The 24456-nt window shown below is 53.6% G+C and overlaps 2 protein-coding genes across 4 annotated transcripts; one reads left to right on the plus strand and one right to left on the minus strand.

The window, feature by feature from the left end:
- Window positions 1-108: 108 nt before the first annotated feature.
- On the plus strand, window positions 109-18578 carry KLHDC10 (kelch domain containing 10). 2 transcript variants are annotated; one of them, XR_005604486.1, is made up of 10 exons: window positions 109-253; window positions 8400-8621; window positions 9260-9414; window positions 9913-10061; window positions 10673-10757; window positions 11362-11428; window positions 11945-11992; window positions 13320-13459; window positions 14503-15337; window positions 18235-18578. XR_005604486.1 is itself a non-coding variant. In XM_039570993.1 (9 exons), exons 1-9 carry the CDS (start codon window positions 124-126, stop codon window positions 14710-14712), a joined length of 1206 nt encoding a protein of 401 aa, XP_039426927.1. In that variant the 5' UTR covers window positions 109-123; the 3' UTR covers window positions 14713-16023. The 2 variants fall into 2 exon arrangements, 1 of the variants encoding a protein (XP_039426927.1); XM_039570993.1 differs by lacking the exon at window positions 18235-18578 and having other exon boundaries at window positions 14503-16023.
- On the minus strand, window positions 18529-24208 carry LOC104695975 (low affinity vacuolar monovalent cation/H(+) antiporter-like). 2 transcript variants are annotated; one of them, XM_039570989.1, is made up of 20 exons: window positions 23995-24208; window positions 23534-23689; window positions 23333-23454; window positions 23127-23235; window positions 22916-23032; window positions 22708-22775; window positions 22515-22628; window positions 22194-22379; window positions 22005-22107; window positions 21775-21916; window positions 21514-21697; window positions 21328-21427; window positions 21128-21246; window positions 20958-20995; window positions 20643-20755; window positions 20412-20560; window positions 20142-20236; window positions 19816-19894; window positions 19450-19558; window positions 18529-19095 (listed from the first exon to the last, which is right to left on the minus strand). In XM_039570989.1, exons 1-20 carry the CDS (start codon window positions 24164-24166, stop codon window positions 19022-19024), a joined length of 2349 nt encoding a protein of 782 aa, XP_039426923.1. In that variant the 5' UTR covers window positions 24167-24208; the 3' UTR covers window positions 18529-19021. The 2 variants fall into 2 exon arrangements, with proteins under 2 accessions (XP_039426923.1, XP_039426924.1); XM_039570990.1 differs by having other exon boundaries at window positions 23534-23680; window positions 23995-24207.
- Window positions 24209-24456: the final 248 nt, after the last annotated feature.

Raw genomic sequence — 24456 nt, forward strand, 5'->3', positions numbered from 1 at the left:
CAGCGGCGATCTCACTGCGGCCTCCCCCCACCTACCAACAAGCCCGCATCTGATAGGCCGCGGCCGAAGAAGCTCGGCGGTGATTGGCGGTTGGCGCCCCGTCCCTCAGGCAGCGGACGGGCCATGTCGGCGGCGGCCGCGGCCCGGGACGGGCTCGGGGAGGGCGCGGGCGGCGCCACGGGAGGCGGCGATGGCGGCGGGGGAGGGATCCTGAACCGCTTTGTGCAGCTGCCGGGCAGACCGCGGGCGGCGGGTGAGTGGCGGCCGGCGCCGGGGGTGACCCTAACCCCAAGGTCCGGAAGGGGTTCGGGACTGGGGTAGCCCCGTCCCTGAGGGGTCCGAGGGGTCTGGGAGCAAACCATCTCCATAGCCGGGGCACCGGGACAGGGGAACCTCCATTTCCAAGGTCGTGAGGGATTCGGGGTCGCGGCACTGCCGTCTCCGGGAGGTCGGGGACCGGGACGCCGCCGTCCTCAAGGTCCTGAGGGGTCCTGGACCGGGCACCCCCATCCCGGAGGATCAGGGACTGGGACAGATCCATTTCCAAGGCTTCAAGGACTCTGTGGTTGGGTATCACCCATTCCCGCGGTGGTCGGGACCGGGGCACCCCCATTCCTGGGGGGTCCTTAATCGGGGTATCCCGATCCCCACGCTCCACAGATGTCTGGTCATCCATAAGGTGTCCGAGGCCGGGACACGCGTGTCCCCAAGGCCTCGAGGGGACTGGGACAGGGACACCCAAGGCCCCGAGGGGACAGATACCCTGCAGCTCGGCAAGTTGTCCCTGGCTCGGGGACATTCCCGGGGACAGCTGGGGTACCCCAACAGACCGGGAATAGGAGGGGTCACCCTGTCCCCAAGGCCCGGGAATGGTGTGAGGAGAGCTGGGATGTTCCCGTGCCAACGATCCCAGGATATGGAGCCTGGAATCGGGGATGAGGGCAGTTATCCTTTTACAAATGGATTTAGGGCCACCCCCTCCTACAACCCGGTGGGTGGCAGCTCTTCCCTCCCCATTCCAGTGTTTTCCAGGCGTTGGGAGATGCTTGGATGTGCCACACAGGCTGTTCATCCCCATGGATGTGGGGATATGGGTACCCCACATTCCCTGCTGAGGATCAGCCCCGTTTCAGTCATCCTGGGATCGTGGATAGGCCTGGGATAACCCCTGGTGATCCTCCTGCTCCACAGTCCCAGTGTATTGGGGTTTTTTTTGGGAGATCCCTACAATCCCGGGAGGGGTGATGCAGGGATGGGGAGTCCTGGCTGGGATGTGACATCAGCTTCGTCCTATTCCCTGGGAAAAGCGGTTCTTTCCCTTTTCCACCTCCCTCCTAGCAAGCTTGGATGCTGAAGAGTCAGTCCATAGTTTCTGGATCTTTGAGTCACCCCAACAGCCCCCAGAATATTCCAGGAGGAGGCTGAGGTTATCCTGGGATCACAGGAGTGGGAAGTTCTGCGGTGCTGGGAGAGATGTGGGACACCCCATGGCCCTGTGATGTTCCCACTTGGAGTGGGGTATCCCCTTTTTCCCTTCTCTCCATAGCTCCTCATGACCTTGAGCTGAACATGCCAGGATCAGGAATCCTTTGGTGCCACTCAGATCCCACAGCTCGGGTGGGACACGAAGCCCCCTCACCCCTCAGGGGTGGGAGCCTGTGCTTGGCACATCTGGAGCACCAAGGGCAGCTGGGAAGGGGCTTTCAGTCCATGTTCTCATCCCTGAAACCTGCCACGTCCTGGATCAGCCTTCCAGTCTCTTCTAGGAGCACTGGGAATTTGCTGAGTGGCTCCACACCTTCTATTTTTGGGCAAATACTCAGACGTGGTTCCTTCCTTCTGTGGAGAGGTCCTTTTTTGGCAACACAGGACCTGATTCTCTTCCCCTTCCTGAATTTTAATCATTGGCTGGAGCAGATGGGAAGCGCATCCTCCTGATCCTGCATGGATTCTGTCCCACCCTGGACTTGCACAGGATCAGATGCTGCAGCCCAGGAGGAACCACCCCTGTCCAGCTCAGCCTTGGCACCTAAATCCAGCCGAAATAAGCCCCAAACTGACTGCCAGCCCTCCTGAACACCTCCTGGATGGAAAAATCCTGGATTGCTGGAGTTTTCTCCCTGTTTGACACCTGTTGAGGTCCTATTTATAGAGCTCCAGCAGCAGCTGTTACATAACCATTGAGAGAGGAATTTCCCCCCCCTCATTCCATCTCCTCCAACCAGATTTGTTCTTTAGCTCCCAATTCTCTTCCAGAGTTTCCAGATTTGTTTTCTTAGCTCCCAGTTCTCCTCCAGACTTGTCAGGTTTCATTCCTTACCTCCCAGTTTTCCTGCAGAGTTTCCAGGTTTCTTTTCTTACCTCCCAATTCTCTTCCAGAGTTTTCAGGAGTCATTCCTTCATTTTCCACACGCTATTCCATGCTCTGGTGTTTGTAAGCTTTGGAAAGATGAAAAAAAAGTCAAATGCAGGTGGTTTGTGGTTTGTTCTTCTCCTCTTTCTGTCCACATTTTTCAATGTTTTCATCAGACTCCTGGGATTAAGGGAATTGGAAGTCTGGACACTTAAATGGATCTTTGCCTCTCCTGGCTCAGCATTCCTGCTCTTGCCTTCAGCTGTAATTTTCCCAGTCACAGCAGGGTTTGAGATTTTTTTTTTTTTTTTTATGGAGAGGTTCAGTTTTTAATATATATTTTTAAAAATAGAGCAGAAATTCCAAATAGCCCAAACCCCTTCATGTCATGGAGGGGTTTGTGTTCGTGTGATTCCTTAATTAATGGGATAACATTCCAGGGACCTGCACAGGCTGGAGGAGTGGGCAGGCAAGTGTGAAGTGTAACAAAGACAAAATTCCAAGTGCAGCAGCTGGAATGACATCCCAAGAGTCCAGCACAGGCTGGGATCTGTGTGGTTTGGGAGCAGCCTCACTGAGAGGAGACCGGGGGGAAGGCAAATCAGGTCCTGGGCTGCATCCACAGGGACACTGGGAGGGAGAGATGGGATCATCCTGCTCTACCCAGCGCCCCTGGAATTCTGTGTCTGGTTCTGGTCTCCACAAGTCAAGAAAGACACAGCCAGACTGGAGAGGATCCAGAGGAGATGGTCCAAAGGGAACCTGCCCTGTGAGGAAAGGCTGAAGGATTCAGGTCTCATCTCCCTGGAAAACTAGAGCAGCTGTGGCTGCCCCTGGATCCCTGGCAGTGTCCAAGGCCAGGTTGGACGGGGCTTGGAGCAGCCTGGGATAGTGGGAGGTGTCCCTGCCCGTGGCAGGGGATGAAGTGGGATGATCTTTAAGGTCCCTTCCAACCCAAACCATTCTGGGATTCCATTCCATGAGAAGAGAAGGCTCAGGTGGAACCTCATTGGGGTTTTCCAGTCCTTAAAGGGTGGGTACAAAGAGAGGGGAGGGTCTCTTGTCCATGGAGAAAACAAGGAGCAGTGGGGACAGGTTGCACTGGGAAGGTTCATCCCAACAGAAAAAAGACATTTTTTCCAGTGAGAACCATAATTCCCTGGAACCACCATTCCCTGAACAGCCTCCCCCAGGATGTGGTGGAGTCCCTGGAGGGTTTCAGGCTGTGGCTGCTCAAGGTGCTGAACAACCTCATCCCAGGTCCTTTTCCCACAGGAGATTGGACCAGATGATCTTTCCAGTTCCCTTCGAAGGCTCTCATGTTCCAGAATTGCTTTCTTTTCCTTTATGCTTTTTGGAAACACACAACCCAAGGAACATTCGGTTTTAGTGGTGTAAAATCCTTTTAAATGTGATTGCCCAAAAGATTTTGGAAACAAAGCCTGGGAGACCCAGACCTGTTCTGGACATCGATCCAAACCCAGGAGCTCTCCCAGCTGGATGCAAGGATGATCCATTCTGGAAACTTTGGAGATCTCAGTAATATTTGGAAATCTCTTGTCCAGTGGCCTGTGGGTTGTGTTTGGCATCCTTGGCTGGATCCTCTGGCTTCTCCCATTTTCCCTCAGCCCCTCTGAGCGTTTTTCAGGGACCCAGCCACAGCTGCTTTCCCTCTTGGGAATTTTTCAGGCGTGGGCAGCCTGCCACGGAAGGGAAGTGTGGGATCCGCAGAGGCTGAACGCAGCTGGATGAACAAACAGGTTTTAAACCTCACTCTCAGCGATGCATTCCCAGTCCTGCTTATCCAAACATTCCTGAGAGGCTGCAGTTACACAAGTTCCAAACTTATTTTGTCCGGCTGTTGTGGAAAAGATGGAACTCTTTGAAGATGGGAGTCAAAGTCAATATTGACCTAAATGTCCTTCAGGATTCCTGCAGGGATCAGAAATGGAAAGGGAGAGATTGAATCCTGCCGTTGTGGATGTTGAAAAACCAGGCAGAAGGGAAAATAATACCAAAACCATCTTTAGAAAGCTTTAAAAGGCAGAGAAAAGGACACGTGCACAGCCCTGGGATATTCACCACGGATGTGGTACTTGGGAAAGAGGAGGATCCAAAGCCACGCTGGATTTGTTGGCTTTACACCCTGTAGTTACTCCGTTTCTAATTCCAAAAATAGAGCTTGAAATAGAAATTCTGCTGCTGGTGGTAATGCTGGTAGTGTGGTGGTGTGACACACACCTGGTGGGATGGCCTTGCACTGGGATTCGTGGGGTTGAAATCACGGATTGATGGGAAGAGCCAGCATTGTTTGGGACACCCTGATAACAGGACAGGCTATTCACTGCCTGTTCCTCTTCCTGTTATCCTGACAGGAAGAGCTTTAAGATACTCAAAGTGCTGCAAATAACCCTGGGATGGATATTGGAATTAAATTAGCTTGGGGAAAAAGGGAACTGATAAAGGAGGGTAGAATTGTGGAATGCTTTGGGTGGGAAGGGATCCCAAAGCCCTCCCAGTTCCACCCATGCCACGGGCAGGGACACCTTCCACTGTCCCAGGATGCTCCAAGCCCTGTCCAACCTGGCCTTGGACACTGCCAGGGATCCAGAGGCAGCCACAGCTGCTCTGGGAAGCCTGTTCAGTGCTCAATCATTCTCAAAGTAGAAGTTTTTCCTCATATCCAACTGGAATTTCCTGTGTTTCAGTTTGTGCCCATTGTCCCTTCTCCTGTTGCTGAGCAGTCCGGCCCCATTCCTCTCCACACCCACCCTTGAGATATAAATGGATTTATTTGGGGTTTCTGACAGTCATAAGAAAAAGGATGGTTTCAGGAGGCTCAAAACAACTTCGTATTCATGGAATCATGGAATTGTTTAAACTGGAAAAAGTCTCTCAGACCATGGAGTCCAACCATTCCCAGCACTGCCAAGGCCACCACTGCCCACATCCCCAGGTGCCACATTCACAGGGCTTTGAAATCCCTCCAGGGATGGGGGCTCCAGCACTGCTCTGGGCAGCTGTGCCAGTGCCTGACCACCCTTTCCATGGAGGAATTTTCCCAATATCCAACCTGAGCCATTCCCTCTCTCCTGTCCCTGTTCCCTGCGAGCAGAGCCCGACCCCCCCGGCTGCCCCCTCCTGTCAGGGACTTGTGCAGAGCCACAAGGTCCCCCCGGAGCCTCCTTTGCTCCAGGGGGTTGCTGTGTCACATCTGGAAACACCTTCTTGTTTTATCCCCTGTCCTAATTACAGCTCCTGCAGGAGAGGTGTTCAATTAGGAATAGCTTGGAATTGTCAATCCAGGCCATCCAGCAGCTCCCTCAGAACTCATGGAGTGAATCACTGGTTAAAGGGGGAATTTAGCAGGGTGTTGGCAGGTCAGTGCCCAGCCAGCCAGTTTCTGTCAGATGGCTCAGCCCTTAATTAGGACTTTCCTTAATTATGTCCCTGTCGTGATGTTTCAGCCTGGAATCACTGAATCCATTGGGTTGGAAAAGCCCTCCAAGGCCACCGAGTCCAAGCTGTGCCTGACCCCCTCCTTGTCCCCAGCCCAGAGCCCTCAGTGCCACCTCCAGGAATTCCTTGGACACCTCCAGGAACTCCAAACCTCCCTGGGCAGCCCCTGCCAATGCTTAACAACCCTTTCCATGAAGAAATTCCTCCTGATGTCCAACCTGAGCCTCCTCTGGCACAGCTTGAGGCGGTTTCCTCTCATCCTGTTGTTAAACTTCATCCTGATTGTGGAACTTACTCCCTGAAAGTTTTATTGTTCCCATTTTTGCCCTCAGGACTAAGGAAAAGGGGCCGCCTTGTAAATGCACTTTCCCATCCTTCCTTCCTGCTTTTCTCTGGAACCTTTAGCTGGGAAAACAGGTGCTCTCCAGATCATATCCATCCATTTTAAAGCCATTTTCCATAACTTTACGACCTCTTCCCTGTGGATCTGTCTTGACTTGGTACATTCCATGTCTGGCATCAAGGAATTCGTAGCAGGACCCGGTGAATTCCAGCTTTTCACAGAGATGGGGCCTTGCTGTGCATCCCTGAGCCTTGGGTGTTTTGGGGTTCAGCTCTGGGGAAGTGGACTTTGCTCACGACAGGTGAATGTTTAGCAAATCCCAGGATTTTCCCATCTTCCTGCACCATAGAAAAGTTGCACCTGTGGAATGGGCTCGTGGCTGGAGCAAAACCAGCTGCAAATCTCTCTTGAATTTCAGCAGGAGCTGTGAATCATCCAATGAGTCCTAATTAAATGGAAATGCAGCTCTTTAATGGAGCCATGGAATTTGTCTGCTGAAGGAACTCATCGGAATTAACTCTTGAACGGATCCAGCTTTTACAGCTCTTTTCCTTAAAAAGACAGAGCTGGGGGAATCTTTTCTGAAGACACAGTGATGAGCAAGAGTTGGAAGGGCCCTTAAAGATTATCCAGTTCCACCCCCTGCCATGGCCAGGGACACTTTCCACTATCCCAGGTTGCTCCAAGCCCTGTCCAGCCTGGCCTTGGACACTTTCAGGGATGTGTGATCCCTTCAGTCCCTTCCTGTAGAAACTTAACTGGGATTTCTGGCCAAGTCAGGTGTCTTCCCTATTTAATCTTGGAAGGTGGATAGCAGTCAAGGCCTCCTGGGTGGCGTTTTAAAATTTATTTTCTTGGAATTCCACCTCTTACTCTTTAGTTTATTGGCTTTATATAAAACTCACCCTTATTCTCCTCTCTTCCCTCTGGAAAATTCTCATGGCAAGTGTTAGAACTAGGGGGAAATAAACCCAATATTTGATATAAATTTGAACTCCTAATTCCTTAACACCTTTTAAATTAGGACATGGAATATCCCCCTCTCCTGTGTCCCACCATCCATGTCCCCACTACAGATTTTTCCCTTAATTTAAACCCACTACAATTCCTTAACTTTCTTCCCCTCTTTTTCAGCCAGTGCTTATTAATTTTCTAAGTGGAAATTGCTGTGAGACACAATTACTCCTGGAAACAATCCAAATCTGTCAAAACTTTGTCTGGACCCTGGAGAGCAGCCTAATTTTGGACCAGAGTTGGACATGATTAAGCAAAGCTGCTTGTGCTGAGCTCAAGTTCATTATTTGGTCTGGACAAATCATTTATTTCACTTTTCCTGTAGGAAAAATGCTTCATGCCTCTTTTTTTTTTGTCTTTTTTTTTTTGCAGTGTTGGATTCACTGCTGGGAATTATAACAGAAGAAAACATGCTGGGTCCTAATTAGATGCTTCCCTGGCTCCTTTTCCATAAAAAGTCTGTGGGAGCAGGTGGGAGGTGAAGGTCACTGATTTGTTTGGGTTTATTTTGGTCACTTGTCAGCCAAGACCTCAATTTCTGTTGTCCAAGAATATTCCTGGTTAGGTTTTCCTTGGCTGAATCCATCTTTTTATCTACCCCAGTTGAGAGCTGAACTGGAACTGTCCTCCCTTCTTTTACTTCCATTGAGTTTTAAGGAAGAGGGTGGCCAGGCAGAGGGATTCCTTTTGGGAATGGCTGCATCTGCCTGTAGGATCTCAGCTGGATTCCCTGCTGCTGCCCAGTGCAAATGCCTTTATTTAGGAGCAGATTTTCCCTGTTCTAGCAGACCTGTGTCCCTTAAATGTTTAGTGACAAAGTCTTCTTGAGATCCAAGGAACAAAAAGGGAAGACAGGGAGAGATTTTCGTAGGAGGGAAAGCAAATCCTAAGTTTTTTTCTCTATTGGGCAGCTTTAAATACAAACGTTTGGAGTTGTTTCCTGAGTGAAATTTGCCAAACAGAATGAAAGAAGAGGGATTTTATCAAACACCTCAGAAAGAGCTGTGGAAAGTTTGCCACATGGTCCAGGGGTGGAGTGGACAGGAATGAGATGGTGGCACACAGATTGTCCCTTTTCCAGCTCGGAGAAGTGGATCTGACCTTACAAAGCCGTTTCCTCCTGCTGCAGAGGTGCTTCCCTATGGATTCTTGGCAAACCACCCCAGTTCCTGACGCTGGGACACAACCTGAGCTCTTTTGGAGCTGTTTTCCCTTCTCCTCCTCCTGCAGGCCACCGGTGCCCCCCAGCCAGGAGCGGCCATCGCTGCGTGGCCGACAGTTCCAACCTCTACGTGTTCGGAGGGTACAATCCCGACTACGATGAGTCCGGAGGGCCAGAGAACGAGGACTACCCCCTCTTCAGGGAGCTCTGGAGGTACAACTTTGCCACAGACACCTGGCATCAGATGGGCACCGAAGGCTACATGCCCAGGGAGCTGGCTTCCATGTCACGTACGTATGGAAATCCAACTCCTTGTGTGCCTATTCCTGGAGCTATTTTAATCCTGGCTATTTTAATCCATGCAAAACCAGGCAAGAACTGGAAATCTGGATCTTGTTTTTCCAAGTAGGCCCTGAGGTTGGGTTGAGTTTGTGATTTTTCTTTCCCTTTTCACTCGGTTGAGGCAGAGGGAAAGAAAAAAATGGGAAAGCAAGAGGTATTTTCCAGGTGTTTACCTTGATGGCTGCAAGGCACCTGTGCTTTCAGCAGGAAGGTGCTTCTTGCAGACATCTCAAAGCATCCAAAAATAGGTATCTTTGTTCCCTTTTCAAGGCAGACCTTTGGTTACCATGGTTTTAGTTGGGATCCTTTCTCTTTTAGAGCATCTCGAAGCCGTAAATGCGCAGAGAGGATTGTAGGGAATTTGAGCAGCACTGAGCACTGCTGTCTCCAGAGCATGGAAGCATGGAATGGTTTGGGTGGGAAGGGAGCTTAAAGATCATCCAGTTCCACGCCATGGGCGGGGACACCTTCCCTAGAGGAGGTTGCTCCAAGCCCTGTCCAAGCTGGCTTGGAACAGCCTGGAGAAATCGTTCTGTTCTGCTGATCTCACAGCAATGAGTGTCCCTGTTTTTTCTCTCTCTCCCAGTTGTTTTACATGGCAACAACCTCCTGGTTTTTGGGGGCACCGGGATCCCCTTTGGAGAGAGCAATGGGAACGATGTCCACGTGTGCAATGTCAAGTACAAGAGATGGGCTCTGCTCAGCTGCCGTGGCAAGAAACCCAACCGCATCTACGGCCAGGTAGGGAGCACAAGGAAGCCCTGAGTGCCTCCGAAAGGGGCCAGAACACCAAAATCTCTTCCCTGCTCCTCACCAGAGTTGTTCTCTCTGTATAAAAGCACAAGGAAAAGCAGGTATCCTTCCTTAAAGAAATAAAGCAGCCTTGGTTCTTGGAGAGTTCAAAGGAAAGGAGGTTTTCTCCTAGTTGGAAAGGCCAAAATTTGTTCACTAAATACCTGGTGCAGCTGAATGAAAAAAATCTGGTTTAAGGAGTGGTTGGGAGTCAAAAACCTTCAAAACCCAAAACTCAAAATGAAAATTTGTAGGGTTTCTTTATATTAGAATAACACCTTTTAAGACTTTCCATAATGCGGATGAACAGGGTGGACAAAGAAAGGGATTCACGCTCCGAGCAGGACTGACCCCTTTTGCTGGTGCACATCTGCTTTGGAAGAGCAGGAATTCCCTCTTTTCCAGCCCCAGGTGTCCCTAGTCCTTTCTAACTGGTTTCTCTGCCAGGCCATGGCCATCATCAATGGGTGTCTCTACGTGTTTGGAGGAACAACTGGGTACATCTACAGCACCGACCTCCACAAGCTGGACCTCAACACTCGGGAATGGACCCAGCTGAAGCCAAACAATATGTCCTGTGACATGCCAGAGGAGAGGTGAGCACCTGGGCAGCCTCAGGGAGCTTTTTTTGGGAGGCAGACAATGGGAAGCTTTGGGAAACCTTGCTCAGGTTGGCATTTCCAGCCCTCCTTTGCCTGGGATCGCTGTGGCGTTGGAAGGAAGGATTTTGTTCACTCTCATCCATGGTTTGGTGTCCAGCTGAGAACAGGATTGGGAATGCAAGAATCTCAGACTGGTTTGGGTGGGGAGGAACCTTGAAGCAAATCCAACTCTACCCTCTGCCATGGGCAGGGACACCTCCCAGTATCCCAGGTTGCTCCAAGCCCCGTCCAGCCTGGCCTTGGACACTGCCAGGGACCATCTTAGAAGGGGCTGGAATATTAATAGCTGTCCTGGTGTTCCATAATCATTGCACTTAATTAATTAATAATTGCTCTGCAATCAGAAAATGCCTTTCAAACTTCTGGCGTGCTGCTTGGAGGGCTCAGGAAAATTTCCACATCTCCTGAATATTCCCAGCCTGAGGGACTGATGCAGCATAGCCAGGCTTGGGAGTTTCTGCTCAAATCCCTGGAATTTGGTGGTGTTTTCCAGAAGGTTTTTTGTTGTTGTTAATTGTGCTGCTGGATGTTCTTTGCTCCCTCAGGTACAGACATGAAATTGCTCATGACGGTCAACGGATTTATATCCTGGGAGGTGGAACTTCCTGGACAGCTTATTCCTTGGATAAGGTGAGGTGTTTGGGATCTTGCATAGGGGATTTTCCACACTGAGGTATAACCAGCACTGCCTTTTCATCTGGCTTTGCCTGGAGAGCCTGGTAAAAAAAAAAAGCCCAGATAACTGGGAGCAGATTGCTCTCCTATTTCTGTAAAACCTGGGTTTGCCACAGGATGTCCTGGTGATGAATCTGTGGACACTTTAAATAGTGCTCTGCTTCCAAAAAAAGTGGGATCTGCAGCACTTAATGTGACATTTGATCTCTCCATTGTTCCATTTCTTTTCTCCCTACATGCAGTAGGAGAAAGGTATTTCTAAATCCTTCTGAGAACTCAAGGGTGTGGATTTTAATTGGCCCAGCTCTTTTAAAAAGCAATACTCTTTTTTTTTTTTTTTTTTTTTTTTTTCTTCAGCTGTAGGGCTGAAATAGCAAAGCTGGGATGGAGCTTGGAAGGTGATTTTAGACCTGCTTAGTCACTGGCTGGGATCAGCTATTTTTGGGTTTACACTTAATGAAAGAAAAGGAGTTATTTATAGTGGGTCAGAGCCTGTGGCTGCCTCATCCTGGTGCTGGCAGAGCCAGGAGGATCTCATGGCTCCTCTTTTTCCCTCCAGATCCATGCCTACAACCTGGAAACCAACACCTGGGAGGAGATCACCACAAAACCTCACGAGAAAGTCGGTGAGTTTGGAATTTCCCATCTTTCCCTGTAAACCAGAGTGGCCAAGGTGCTTGGAGATGCAGTTTTCTTGTTCAGGATGTGACTTAATGCTGGCTTTGAGATCCTGCTTGTGCTTCAGCACTGGGGATTAACCCATCCAAGGGAATTTGGCAGTCTGGCTTCCCTCCCTCCCTGCCTGGGGAAGGTGACAGTGCCTGGATCTGCTCCCAGAGGATCCAGATCATCTCTGCTCCCTTTGAGGCCCTGGGCTTTCCCTGGAATCTCACAACTGCTTTTCACCAAGCCCCAGATCTGGGGAACAAGATTCCAGCACATTTCTTCCTTCCCTAGAGAGGAATTAGGAATCAAACCTGAAACAGCTGCTTAAAATTACAGCTTTTATACCTGGGATTGCAGGAAAGCAGAACCTCTTAAAAAATAAACTCCATGATTAAATGTTGAGACAAAATCACCACTTGCACAAGCACTTTAAAGCAACTGTTGTTGTTACATATTTTTAAATTTATTGTCCCCAGGCTTCCCAGCAGCCAGAAGATGCCACAGCTGTGTCCAGATAAAAAATGGTAAGATTTACCTCTGGAAAATGGGTGTATCTTGTACAACCAAACAGTGGAGAGCTGGAGAGAGCTGTGGGGAACATGCAGCTTTTCTGGAAGAGGATTTTTTCCTCACTGACAGCCCTTAAGCTGCCCAGCTGGCACCACTCTTTCTTCTGCACTGAAAAAACAGTTACAATCTTGATCCCTCTTTTCCAAACTCTGCAGGTCAGTGCTGAGTGCTCTCTGTTGAAGGGTGGAGTGAAATGCTGGGTTGTATTTCCTAGGAGTGTTAACTGTGCCGATAGAAGTAAGGCAGGAGCTGGGAGATGCTTCCAATCCCCTTCACCAGCAGGATTTGGCAGCCTCTGAGTTGGGAACTTGGGCAAATCTGGGAGCAAGGCAGGACTGGGAGCTGGAGCTGCTCCCCGTGGATTTAAAATCCCTGGAATCTGATCAAACCCAGATGCCTGGGAAGTCAGGTTGGCTACAAAAAGAGGGAATGCACTCCTGCTTCCAATGGCATTTAGCCCTGAGTCTGCCATGGTGGGGTTGGGATAGTGGCAGGCTGGCAAGTGGGACATGAGCCAGAAATCCACCCTGATCCCCCAGTGTGGGCAGCAGGGGAGGGGGGATCCTGTCCCTGTGCCCCTCAGGTGAGAGCCCACCTGCAGAGCTGCCCCAGCCCTGGGGACACAGCAGCAGGACCTGGAGCTGCTGGAGAGAGCCCAGAGAGGCCCCGGAGCTGCTGCAGGGCTGGAGCCCCTCTGCTCTGGAGCCAGGCTGGGAGAGCTGGGAATGTTCCCCTGGAGAGGAGAAGCTCCAGGGAGAGCTGCGAGCCCCTTGCAGGGCCTGAAGGGGCTCCAGGAGAGCTGCAGAGGGACTGGGGCCAAGGCATGGAGGGCCAGGAGCCAGGGAATGGCTTCCCAGTGCCAGAGGGCAGGGCTGGATGGGAGATTGGGAATTGGGAATTGCTGGCTGGGAGGGTGGGCAGGCCCTGGCCCAGGGTGCCCAGAGCAGCTGGGGCTGCCCCTGGATCCCTGGAATGTCCAAGGCCAGGTTGGATGGGGTTTGGAGCAACTTGTGATAGTGGGAGGTGTCCCTGCCCATTGGGTTGAAACTGGATGGGCTTTGAGGTCCCTTCCAACTTAAACCATCCTGGGATTCTCTAAGTGGCCTCTGCTTGTGCTGGGACTGATTTGGGAGATCCTGAGAGCTTGTGTTGAGGTAGAACAATTACTGATCCCAAAACTGTGCTGGGAAGGTGATCCCTGACCTCTCTCCCCGCGTGTCCCACGGTTGCTGGCAGGGGCGTGGCTGGGCCTGGTCACTCCCCGCGTCTCCTCTCTTGCAGATGTGTTCGTTTGCGGAGGCTACAACGGAGAGGTGATTCTGGGAGATGTTTGGAAGCTGAACCTCCAAACTTTCCAGTGGGTCAAGCTCCCAGCTGCGATGCCAGAGCCTGTGTACTTCCACTGTGCTGCTGTCACCCCAGTAAGTGACTCATTTTGTTCCTCTGGAGCTGGGATTTTTCATCCAAGCACTCTGACGTTGGTGTGGGCTGCAAATAGAGCTCATGTTCCCAAGGAAGTGACCTCCACTGCATGCAGTAGCTTTTGGGAGGCTTTTACTCCTGCTGCTGTTCGAAGAGTGGTGCCACACTGTGGATTTTGCTTCCTGAAAGAAGTGATGCAGAATTTTAGCTTTCAAACTCTATGTAGGAACAGCAGTTCTTGCTTGTAGAAGGAAAAAAGAAGTGATGAGTAAAATGATTTTATCCTACTGAGAACAGCCTGAGGTGAAGGATTAGATGAGCCTGTTTCCAGCCCTTTGGAGACCACTAAGGAGTGTTGGTATTGCCAGAGCTTTTGGCCAGAAGTCTGGAGACCTGGGATTGATAATTAACAAGCAGCAAGCAATGCCTTTGGCTGTGCCTTCACCTCCTTCAGGTCCTCGGCTCCTGAGGGCAGAGATCACATTCCTTGGTGTCACTTAGTTTGGAGACTGTTATAAATGCAGCTTTTCCTGGGAAGCCTGATAAAGGTGTTTCCCAGGCAGCTCAGTGACTGCTGGACAGCAGGAATGCCCTGTCTTTGCCAGCATATGGAGAAAAAAAAGCCACTCAGCAGCTGAGTTTTTCCCCCATCTCTCTGTGTTCCTGTCATCCCTTCAGCAGGGTTGTGCTGAGCCAAGGGAATGCAGGATGTCTGTGTGAGGTGGGCGTAGTTTAAAAAACCATTATTTTTAGCTGCAAAATGAGTGTGGCTCTGTTAATAAAGTAATACAGTTTGCCACACTCCTAAAATGGATTTCTTGGGATAGAAATCACCTAAAATTCAGGGCAGAGCATGCTGAGGTGCTGGATATATGGTTTAGGATGAGACATGGCCCCTCCAGCAGCGATTCCTCCCTTGATCCCAGAGCAAGTGGCTCAGGCAGTGACACCTGTGCTGCAGGAACCTCAGCAGCTGGGACTGGGGCCAGCCCAGTCCTGCTTTTCCTGGCTGTGTAACTCCTGTCCCCCTTTCCCCACCTAGGCTGGCTGCATGTACGTCCACGGAGGAGTGGTCAACATCCACGAAAACAAACGGACTGGTTCCCTGTTCAAAATGTGGCTGGTGGTGCCCAGCCTGCTGGAACTGTGCTGGGAGAAGCTCCTGGAATCTTTCCCTCAGCTAGCAACTCTCTCCAGATCCCAGCTTTTGCACCTTGGACTGACGCAGGGACTTGTTGAGCGACTAAAATGAGAACATCTCCCACTTCTGGCCAAGACTCACCACGTTGAAGAATTCCCCCTCCCACCCCCTATTTATGGATTCCATGGATTGTCTTGCTAAGAACATGGAGGAAACCTGCTCAAGGCCTTACTCAGCAAATACATCGATGCCTTTAGAGACACCGTTACTTTTAGTCATTGAAAAAAATCCCCTTTTTATTTATGGAGCTCTAAATGACACCATTAATCAAAAAGTATTTTCTGAGACTAAGCAGCCCACCATCAACCTGTCATCAGCACACGCTTGCAGATTAATTGGGGAGCTTAATGAGTTACTGAATGTCTGAGCCTGTGTGTACACATGGCACCTTCACCTTGGTATTTTCACCCTTGTATCCAACGAGGAGCATTTGATGCAGAGCAGCCACCAACCTGTTCTTTTGCTTTGGATAACCCATCCCTCCCATCCAGCTGAGCTCCCCCTCTCCAAACCCACCGATTGCTCCAGCCTTGCAGCCTTGCATGTGTTCCTTGGGCATGTTCCCATCCCTGAGCTTCCGGAGACGGCTGGAACGTCGCCCGGGGCGGCGAGCGAAGCTTGGCCCGTGCAGCTTCCCTGGTGCAGTGTCTGTGTTCTCCCCTTTTCATATTGAAAGGTTTGCTTGGAAGACTGGGAAAAAGTTGCCACTTAAGGGACTACTGTGTAGTTTACTGGGGGTGGGGAGGGAAAAGGTCGCCCTGAGGCTTTTTTAACCTTTTCTGCTCACTTTGCACCCAGAACAAGCTACAGCAAAAACTCACCCTGTGGATTTCAGAGCTCTCTTAACCTGCTCAGCCAAGTCCTGGTTATCAGCATTTCCCAGCTTTTGGTTTTCCTTCCTCCCACACCTCCCAAATTGGCCTTTTTTTTGTTGCTTCATATTCCCCTGAGGGTGGGAGATAGGATTTAAAGCCAGTTTTGGGGGGTGGCTTTGTGGATCGCTCAGCCCAGGAAATACAGCATCCAAAAAAAGGGGAAAGGGAACATCTCTCCCTCCTGCTGGGAATAGCCATTGTCTGTGCACAGGAAGGACAGGAAGGAGTGTCTCTGGTCCTCTTGTGCTCTCTACACTGAATTTAAGTGGCCACTGAACTCTGAGCAGCTCCAGGCATGAGGTTTGTGCAAAATCCTTTTCAGTTGGAGCCCATTTTTAAGTGCCTTTTGTTTTTAAAATCAGCTTGTCCCAATGCTTTCCTCTTCATCAAAGGCAGATGTTACACTCTGGGATTTTAGTTACTTTTTAAGAGATTGCATTTATGTTTAAATAAACCATAGCATTTGTCTTCATGTTGTTAATCCAAAGGCACTGCCTGCTGGAGTCACTGCCCCCCGCTTAGGCAACCCAGCCCTTGTCCCAAAATTAAGCTTCCCCTGGTCTTGGGAATAGATTCTCATTCTCCAGCCTCAGTTGCTGCTCTTTTTCCCCCCCAAGGCTCAGAACAACAAAGGCTGGGCATCGCAGCTGAGGCTTTCTCAGATGCTGGGACCACAGGAACTGGTGGGAGCTGCTTGGAGCTCTGGTGTCTCCATCCCCTGCACTGCACCTTTGCAGGAATTGTGCATTTCAACCCCTTCCCAGCCTCCCTGGCTGCTGAATCCAGACCCTGCTGGCAGCTGTGGGCTGGGGAGGGGTTCCCTGCTCTCCTGCCCTGCCTTGTAGTGACCTGCAGGGCCATTTCTCCAGCTCCTTCTTCCATCCCAAACTCTGAGGCTGAATATCCACACTTCCATCTTTGCCTTCTGGGAACATTGTCCTGGAGCAGCCTGGTCACCCCTGTGCTGGCTTTTCTCTTACCTGCTTTAAAGAGCATCTCCCCTCATCCCCAAGGAGCCATCCAAGCCTGGATCTCTGAGCAAGCTCATTCCTTAGGTTTTCTTTACTCTGGAAGTCTCTGGAGCTTTCTCTGAGGTCATCACAAAGCTTCTCTCGACGATTTTGGAGCAGTCTTGGGAACCTGGAGAGGTCTCAGCTGGCTGGAAGCTGGTCCCAATTTTCGAGGGATGACCCTGGAAACCACAGGGCTGCCAGTCTCACTTCAGTGCCTGGTAAAATCCTAGAAAAGATTATTCTGGGAGGTATTGAAGAACCCCCAGAGGACAACACAGACATTGGGTCACAGCCAGCACAGCTTCAGGAGAGGGCAGTCCTGCTTGGCCAACCTGATTTCCTTCTACAACAGCATAACCCACCTGGATGATCCAGGAAAGCCAGGAGGTGGAATCTTCAGCCAAGTGCATCCAGGACAGACTAGGAAAGGAGAGGATGGGGGGCAGCTGTGGGAAGGGACCTGGGCGTGCTGGTTGATGGAAAGTTGGATCTGAGTCAGCTCTGAGTGCCCTGGAGCCAGGAGGGACATCCCTGTCCTGGGGACATCAGGGGCAGCAGCAAGGGAGGGCATTGTCCTGCTCTGTCAGGCCCTGCCCAGGCTCCCCAGGTGTCATAGGTGCCCAGGGAATGGGCATGGCCCCAAGGCTGCCCAAGCTCCAGGAGCGTTTGGCCAACGCTCCCAGGCACAGGGTGGGATTGTTGGGGTGTCCTGGGCAGGACCAGGAGTTGGATTTGATCCTTGTGGATCCCTCCGCCTCGAGCCTGCAGGAGCTGGGGAAGCATCACCAAGAAAACCACAAAGGTCCAGGGCCTTCACTTTTGCTGATAAAAGCAATACAAGCATCACCCACTGATGGATTTCCAGGGGCTTTTCCCATTCCATAACCTCCAGTGGCTGCTGCATGAGGGGCACAAGATCTTGGAGGCTGTTCTTCCTTTAAAAGTGACTTGGTTTGAGCACTTGAGCTCGCAGCTCCTGCTGAGGGGTGGCTTTAATTGCTGCTGGGCTACTGCCTGTGGATAAAAACTTTTAATTATAATTCCCTAAGGGAGAGGGAAAGGATCTAGCATCAGCAGCAGCTCTTGGGGAGGGGATAAGAGCATCCACAATGCTGCCTGGGATGGGGACAGGATTTAAGGAGACAGGGAAAGGCAGCTCAGAACAGAGAATTCCCAAGCATCCTTCACCCCAGGAGAGATGGTTTTGGTTTAACCTCAGTAAGATGATGGCACTGAGCAGGTTCTCCTACAACTTCTGCTCTCCCATCCCATCCCTTCTCCATCCTTCTCTGTCCTGCCATCAGGAACTCCAGCTACTCACCCAGGAATGCTCCCAAATGTCCCAGACTAATGACAGCAGGATTGTCTGTGCTAGGAAAACAAAAAGGCTTAAATAAAGCAGCTTCATGAATCCCTAACGAGCTGCTGCCTTCCCTGGAAAGGAGGGCGATCCCAGGCTGCTTCCTGCCTCACTCTGGGCTGTCCATCCTTTCAGAGTCCAACATTCCTGTGACAGCACTCCCTGGTTTTTATGCTGAAGTATGCCCTGATGGAGCAGAGGAGAGGGAAGAGGCACCAGAGCCTCCTTGCCTGTGTTAATGGATCTGTATTTTGCTTTGGGGTTGTTCTTGTTTTTAAAGATGACAATCCAAGCCCTAACTGTGTCCTCTCCCCACACCCACCAGCATTTTCCTGTGCAGAGGAAGATGTCCCCAGCCTGTCACACCCTGTGGACAACACCAGGAACATCCCTAACCCTTCTCAGGAGCCTGGTAAAGACCTTGAAGCCAGGAGGACCCAGGACAGTCAGACAAGACCAGGCTGGAAATGAGCTGGAGCTTTGGGAGGGTCATGGAGAAAGCTGGAGCCCACAGCCACCCCACTGGCTCTGTCCCTGGGATGAGGTGACAGAGGACAGGAAATGGTGGCCACAGAGGGGCCCAGGGCAGTAACCAAGGCTCACTTAAGGAGAAACAAACTTGTTTCTGATTTGTACAAAACTGCTTTAATGACAAAACAGCTGAAAATACCTTTGGGTGCATTTCTGGTGCCATCAAACATCCTTGTGCGATTCCCAGGCCCGAGTCCCTCCCAGGCCCAGGAGGATGAGGGACTTCTCAGGCACCTTCTCCCAGTGCAACACATCCCCAGGGAGGGGTCTGTCCTCAAGATATACAGAAATCCCCTTCAAGACCCTCCAGGAAGGATAATTTTCCTTCCAGCCACTCAGGTGTGGGCTAGAGATCCCTCTGTGACACGTTCTGGCTTTAAGGCTCCTCGTTTCAGGAGCAATTCCATTGCATCCACCCTTCCCATCCCTGAAGCCCCACAGGGGAAGCCCAGCAGCAGCAGGAGCTTCAGGAAACGACGCTTCCAGACCGGAGCCAGCCCGGCCAAGTCCCTGAGACACTGGAAAAGGTCTTGACAGGTGCTGATCCCAACGAGGGGGTTGGAGAAAGGAGAATCCAAACCTCAGCAGCCACTGGGCGAGGGGGCGAAGAAATACACGGCCAGGAGGATGAAGTAAACCATCACCAGCACTGTGCCTGGGGCAGACAGAGAGGGGTGGAAGGAGTTACTCCCTGGAGCAAGGAGGGACGTGGGTTTAAGACCTGGTGTGGTCTGGATTAGCCCCCTGTAGAGGACTTCAGTGGTCCTCTACAAAATATGCATTAAAGAGAGTTTAAATCCTTTTAAAGGGGGAAATGGGAGTGATCCCCCTTGGACCTGCTGTAGGGGGACAGCCCCAAATTGGTCACCTGAGACCCCAGGATTGCTCAGGGCACCACGGCCGAGAGCCCTAACAAGCAGATAACCCCAGGGCTGGGACCCAGGAGCCCCCCATCCCAGGGAATGTAGGGATAGTCCAAGTCCCACAGCAGCCCTGTGGGGATGGCCACCTTGGAAATAGTCACATTTGCCATCCATGAAGATGTAGTTCATGAGCACCACGCTGAACATGCTGGCGTAGACGTGGAGGTCACTGAAGACGAGCGTGAAGTTGGTCGGCTGTGAGGGAGAGGATTTGGGGTTTATGGCCAACCAGGACAGCCCTGCTCTGACTCTGGGGACTTACGTGTCACCCCTTAAACCCTCTCTGCCACACGTCCCCAGGGTGGGGACAGCACCGGGAGACAACTGACCCCACTTCCCCCACACTGAGCAGAGGGGAGACACTGGGAAGGGCAGCTGTGTCCTTTCCATGTCCCACCGTGTCCCCAGCCCTGGGGCAGGAGGTCCCCCAGGGCTGAGCTGGGGCTACTCACGTAGAAGATGGTGAAGAGCACCAGGATGGGGATCTGGAGCATGCAGACCTGCACCGCGATGCAGTTCCCAATCTCGATGCTGGGGAGGAAGGACAACTTAGGAGCTGCCAAGCACCAGGTCTCCGGCAGCCCTTGGGGTGAGAAAATCCCAAACCACAGAGCCCATCCCAGTTCCGACACCATTTCTTGGGTGACTAATTCCCCTTGAGGACAAGCTCACAGGGGTCTGACCCACCAGTGGCGGGGCAGCCCATCGTGGGCACCAAGGCACAGTGATGGGACTGGCACAGGGACCACCCCAAAACTCATCCTTGGAGCCATCTCACCTCAAGCTCAGGTTGTTCTGCAGGGCAAACTGGATGCCGTTGACAATCTCTGGCAGCTCAGGCACCATCGCCAGCACGGTGACACCGATGAAGTACTGCAGGGAAGAGGTGACATCAGCCTGGCCCTGACCACATCCAAGCCCTGGCCAACCATGCAGAGCATCTCAGCATCTTTCCCCCACTGCTTTTGGGGCTCCAACTGCAGCCAGGGCAGGTCCCCATCCCTGGAGGGCACATCTTGGTCCTTGGGGACACCCAGACCTGGCTCACCTGCGAGATGGTGGAGTTGGTGAGGATGGGGCTGATGTGCTCCGTGGCCAGGTCGGCACAGGCCGCCATGCACAGGGTGGAGAGCAGGAGGATGACCAGGGCCCGCCAGCGGGACCAGTGGACCACGGCGCTGTGGTGGTGGCCAGGCACTGGGGAGAGAGGAGACGTGTGGGACACTCCAGAGCAGTGACAAGAGTCAGCCCCACAGCCAGGACATTTGGGGACACTCACTGTGACAGTCGCTGACGTGGATGTCGTAGATGTGTGTGTGGGTTTTGAGGGTGAAGAAGAGCCCGATGAGGTAGGCAGCAGGGAGCAGGATGGACACTGTGTACACCAGGGGTCTGTGGGACACAGGTGACACTGTCGGTGCCACCGGGCTCTGGCATGGAGACCCCAGGGGACTTCCCCTGGGGATGGAGGAAGGGGGGCACAGGATCATTGGGGTGGAGAGGGGTCCCGGCAGGGATGCAAGAGCATGACTGAACCCAGGAGGTGCCACCCCGATGTGGAGACAGCCCTGTCCCCACCGCAGCGGACACTCACTGGACGTGGCTGTAGTAGAGGGTGCCGTTGTTGCCCATCTGCAGAGAGAGCACCTGTGAACAGGGATACAGGGGACAGCCCCGCAGCCACCACCCAGCATGAGAGCCAGGGGGGCTCAGAGCATCCCCGACCCCAAATTCCCCCTGTTGGGGGTTCAGGTCCCCACTCACCAGGTCGAAGTGACAGTTGTGGCAGAGGTAGTGGCCCAGAGGGTTCTGGGTGATGTTGTGGCACTCGCCACAGACCAGCTTCCCATACACCTTGGAGAAGAGCGTCGGGGCAAAGACACCTGCAGGGACAGGACATGGGGTGGGCACCCACCCTGGTGGGAACCCCCCCAAACCTGGGGACACCCCTGTCCCCAACTCACCTCCCACAGAGAGGAAGAGCAGGGCTGAGCCGACGCCTGCAGAGCGGCTGTTGAACCGCTGCTCCTGGTGCCGGATGCCCCCGATCACCATGCACAGACCCTTGGGGATGGAGAAAACCCCCCAAAAAATGCCCATCAGTGCTTTGCTCACAGCACCCTCCCGGCTCACAATGCCACCCATCTCACCGGGACAAAGAGGACACAGCCCACCAGCGTCCCTGTCAATGCTGACTTGACCACCTCGGCGTAGCAGCGGTTGCCCTCACGCGAGCCCTTGATGAGGGCGGTGATGTAGAAGGTGAGCTCGGTGATGGAGCCGAACGTGGCGTTCACCACCGCCCCCACCGCGAAGTTGCTCTGGGCTGAGATGCTGGAAAGGAGGAAAACCATGTCAGCAGGGCTGGAGTGTCCCCACTTTGCCACCAAGTGTCCCCTGTCACCGCTCACCTGGCAATGGCCATCCCGATGTAGTAGGAGAGGGGCATGATGGAGAGCAGGGCCAAGGTGAACTTGACGGCGGAGCCGGTCAGGTGGTTGGGGCTGTCCGCGTAGCCCAGCACCAGCGTCACCAGCACCAGGGGCAGCAGGTCTGGGGCAGCCAGTCAAGGACACAACAGAGGTGGGGTGGGATTTAGGGTCACTCCCCACCCTTCCCACTCCAGCTCCCAGAAGGATACTGACGGCGAAGACGTTGATGCCATCCACAGCGTATTTGTAGTAGTAGCGGTTGGCAGCACGGTAGCAGCAGAGAATCACCTCCCCCTCCAGAGGCACCTCTGTCTGCAGAGGGATGAGAGGGTCACCCCTCACCCCAAATCCCTCCTGGAGCGGGGTGTGGGACCCTCACCCTTCCCAGAGTCACCCACCATCTTCAGGCGCCGGATGAGTACCCGCTCTGGGGGCAGCAGCAGGACACGGGAGGTGGCGCGGGCGCTCAGCTTGGCCACGGGGATGAGGATGATGAGGAGCCACGCAGTGACACACACGAGCCCGTGGGCCAGCGCCAGCACCGGGTAGCCCAGGCACAGCCACACCACAGTGCTGGCACGGTGCTGTGAACAGGAGGCCACCTTCAGGGATTGACCCCCAAAACACTGACCCCAGGGGAGGGGAGGTGCCCATGGGCACCTTCCCCACCACCCTGGGGGCTCTGGGGGTGGTGTCACCATGTCCGGCATGGGACTCACCCAGTATCCAGTGCCTGCCCAGCACTGTGGGCGCCAGCAGCGCGGTGTGGGACCCCCGAGCAGGGCTGAGCTCTCCCCCGTGCCAGCCTTGCACGCCTGGTGGGATTTGGGGACCTGGGGAGAGGGGGGGATGTCAGGGTGTGCATAGGGCACCCCAACCTCCCCGTCCTGGGGATTCCCAAGGAACTCTTACCTCCACTTTCTGGATCACTTTGCCAAAGGGCCAGAGGAAATACCCAGCCAGGTCCCAGCAGAGCCGCCCTGTGAGGACACGACCATCAGTGTCCCTTCCAGCTACAGGGACACTCCTTGGAGAAGGGACTCAGGAGTCCCCAACACCCATCGGTGCTGTTTTGAGCTCATCCAGCCCTCACATGGGGGGTCCCAAATTTGGGACTCACCATAAGGAGCCCCTATGACGGTGACGAACATCACGGCAGCCACGAGGACGTAGAGGAGTGAGAGCCACCAGCCAAAGAGCAACAGGTAAAGGACATTCCCACACGTCAGCGTGGACCCTGCGGGAGGGAAGGTACCAGGTGGGACCATTATCACCTGTAGCTGCCTAAATCCACACTGCCACCACCCAGGGTTGTCCCCAGGGCCGCCCACCTCCAGAGCCTCGGATGACATTGAGGTCAGAGTAGAGCTCCTTAACGATCTCCGATCGGTCCTCCCAGGGCCGTGCCGTCACGTGGCTCTTCCATTTCTTGAAGCCAAACTGCAGAGAGAGAGGGGTTTTCTTGGGATGAGTGAAGAGGAAGAATAATAAAACCCATTACAGCCCTCCAGGAGCACCCATGGGTGCCCCCACCCACCTTGTAGTTGTTGGAGAGTTTGTTGGCCTCCACGGCGTTCTCGGCCGTCAGGGTGGTTTTCACCACGCAGCTCTCGCACACCTCCTCCGAGTGGTGCTGGTAGCAGGACGGGGTGGACATGGCTGTGGGTGACACCCAGGGTCACAGTGGGTGTGGAACCCCCCAGTGCCTCATATCCAGCCCATCCCACAGCCAACCTACCTGGGGGGACACAGGGACGGTGCAGGTGGCAGCCCAGCTCCCCCAGGTCACCCTGCACGTTGTTGATGGCAGCGCAGTGCCGGTCGCAGAGGGAGCCCCGGCGGGGGCCATCGCTGTCACCGCGGGAATCCGGGACCTTGGGAACATCTGCGGGAGCTGTTGGAGTCACACTGGGGCCATGTCCCCATACCCTGCCCGGGCTCAGCAGCGCAGGACAGCCAAGTGCTGCTGTGCTGGGGTGTCACCTTGGTCCCCAAACCCCGCAGGGGAGACACAGAGCTCCCAGGGTCCTATCCAGGGGATGTTTGGGAGCGGGGACCCCACCAGTGCCCGGGACATAGGGGGGAAATTCCGCTCGGTGCCCGGTGCGTGACTCGGGAGGGGTGGCCTAGTGGTGCCCGAGGAAGGGGGACCCCCTTTGGTGCCCGCCCGACCCCGGAGACCCGCCTCCCCCAGCTCACCCGGCGTGTCCTGCGCGCAGCAGCAGCAGCGGCGGTGGTGGCGACGGCCGGGCTCAGCGTCACTGGCCATGGCGACAGCAGCAGGCCCAGAGGCGGTGGTCCCGGTCCGGCCCGGCCCGCCGGAATTTAACGGGCGGGGCCGGACATGCGCGCCCCCGGGAGCCGCCCCCATGCCAGCGGGAGGGGCCGGGCCGCCCCCGCCGCGGGTGGGATGCACCTGGTAACGGTGCGCGGGGCGGCAGGGTCGGGAATAGGGGTGCGCAGGGATGGGGATGCGCGGGGAGCACGCTGCGCGGTGTTTCGGGGTGCAGAGAGCCCGGGGTGCAAAGCGCTGGGGTGCGCGGTGTATTGGGGTGCAGAGAGCCCGGGGTGCGCGGGGCATCGGGGTACACAGGTGAGAGGGTGCAGATATTGGGGTGCACAGGGATGGGGGGTGTGGTAGATCGGGGTGCCTGGGGATTG

This window comes from Corvus cornix, chromosome 1A (assembly GCF_000738735.6).
Source record: "Corvus cornix cornix isolate S_Up_H32 chromosome 1A, ASM73873v5, whole genome shotgun sequence".
In the NCBI taxonomy this organism is placed as follows: Eukaryota; Metazoa; Chordata; class Aves; order Passeriformes; family Corvidae; genus Corvus; species Corvus cornix.